Genomic DNA, 1,746 nt, shown 5'->3' with positions numbered 1-1,746 from the left:
ATTAATGAGAGAGACTGAAGGTGGAAGATATGAGAATCTTTATTGATCCCTACAACTTTTTCAACCCATCTAACATTGATCAATGCTAAATGGTTTGAAACAATTGTAGTGATCAATAAACATTCTTGTATCTTCCCTCTTCTGTCTCTCACATTAATTAAATATCCAACAATCACTGACCCAGTGAATGTGCTTAACCAGCAAACTACCAGGTGTATACCATATGGTTTATTAACAAATAATAATAATAACATATATATATTTATGTATGCAGAGAGAGAGAGAGAGGGGAGAAGAAAGTATAGGAATCAGAGAGCATCAGAGCCAGTGAAGATTTCTGTAAGTAATAAACCAGCTTACAATGTGAACGTGTCAGTCCAAACAGGGTTCAGAGTAGCTTTTGTTCTTTTGGTCTTTTTCTTGGTTTTGTTTGATTCATCTGGAATAAGTTTCACTTTCACATACGGATCAGCTAATCCATTTGGATCCATTGGCACCAGGTTTTTTGCTTCTAGGACTGGAAAAAATAGATAAAGTACGAAAATGTAATGTTAACATTTACAGAAAGTGACTTTTGGCGTTAACTGAATCAGCTAGTGCAGGGGGCTCTTCAAAGCTACAAACACTGGCCTACATTCTTACAGAAAATAAAATAAAAGCAACAGAAGCAATAACTAGGTCAATAGTGTAAATGTTTTTATACTACCCAACCCCATTCAATGATAGGTCAAGATCTCAGGATGACCTGAACTCAACACTATAAGTTTAAAAAAAGGCATGATTGTGTCGTTAAACAGTTTGCTTCAAAACAATGTAGTTGAGGCTCAAGCCTACTGCATGATACTTTGGGCAATTGTCTACCACTATAATCTTGAATTGACTAATACTGAGTGGAATTTGGTAGATGAAAACTGTGAAAAAAGGTCATATGCCAAGATCAACAAAGAGGTCAATAGCACACAGACAAAGGTTGAAAACACTCTCGGATTCCATACTAACAATTTCTTCCACAAAATAGGGATAACAGCCACCTGTCAGAGAAATGAGAACTGTGAGGTGAAGTGGCTGCTGCAGCAAGTGTCAATGGCCATTCTCCACAACAACACCCTCATGGTCATTACTGCAGGGTGTGGATGAGCACCCCATTTGTTCTGGGGTATGTGACCCATCATCCCTTCCCACTCCATCTTCTGCTGCCTTATCCCCTATATTTTTTTTCCTCTTTTCTTTCTTACATCTTTTCTTTCCTGTTTCCTCGTATTTAAATGTTCTAATAAAATAACAATATTTCATCTTTGGCAGACTGTACAAAACAAATGCCTGGAGCAGCAAGAATCAAAGAAAAGGCACAGTTCCAAATCACCATTGTTACATACAACTGCTTCAGTGTTTCCACACAGTCTTCAACAACCCATTCAAGTGATTTTGTTACCAATACAGATGTTCATGAATAAGTAAAACCCACCAGCATTGAGGCTAAGGTTGTAGCTGCAGTAGGTAGAGCGTGTTTCTAGGGTGGAGTATCTTTACCTGCCCAAGATTGTGCTGAATGATGACCTCTATGGGGGCCATTGTAGCAGAGAGACACTGAAGAGAAGAAGTAAAATCTCTGAAGAAATTTTGTGATGCCTGTTACAGTGACTATTTTTGGTGAGGTCTACTTCAGGCTCCAATTGTGAAGATTGGTGACACAATAATTGCCAGTCCATCTCATTCTTTAAGAACACCATGTGTGTGTGTGTGTGT

The 1,746-nt window shown here is 38.3% G+C and overlaps 1 protein-coding gene across 2 annotated transcripts in view; it reads right to left on the bottom strand.

The window, feature by feature from the left end:
• The window catches only part of LOC106874285 (calcium-dependent protein kinase C), a 344,185-nt gene that overhangs the window by 81,205 nt on the left and 261,234 nt on the right, over positions 1-1,746 (bottom strand). For both annotated transcript variants that reach the window (XM_052966508.1, XM_052966507.1), the window contains exon 6: positions 361-517. In XM_052966508.1, the coding sequence (XP_052822468.1) occupies positions 361-517 (157 nt within the window). The remainder of the gene's footprint in view (positions 1-360; positions 518-1,746) is intronic.

The sequence above is a fragment of the Octopus bimaculoides genome, chromosome 3, assembly GCF_001194135.2.
Source record: "Octopus bimaculoides isolate UCB-OBI-ISO-001 chromosome 3, ASM119413v2, whole genome shotgun sequence".
In the NCBI taxonomy this organism is placed as follows: domain Eukaryota; kingdom Metazoa; phylum Mollusca; class Cephalopoda; order Octopoda; family Octopodidae; genus Octopus; species Octopus bimaculoides.
The sequence above is the reverse complement of the archived record's forward strand: the minus strand, read 5'-3'. Positions and strand labels throughout refer to the sequence as shown.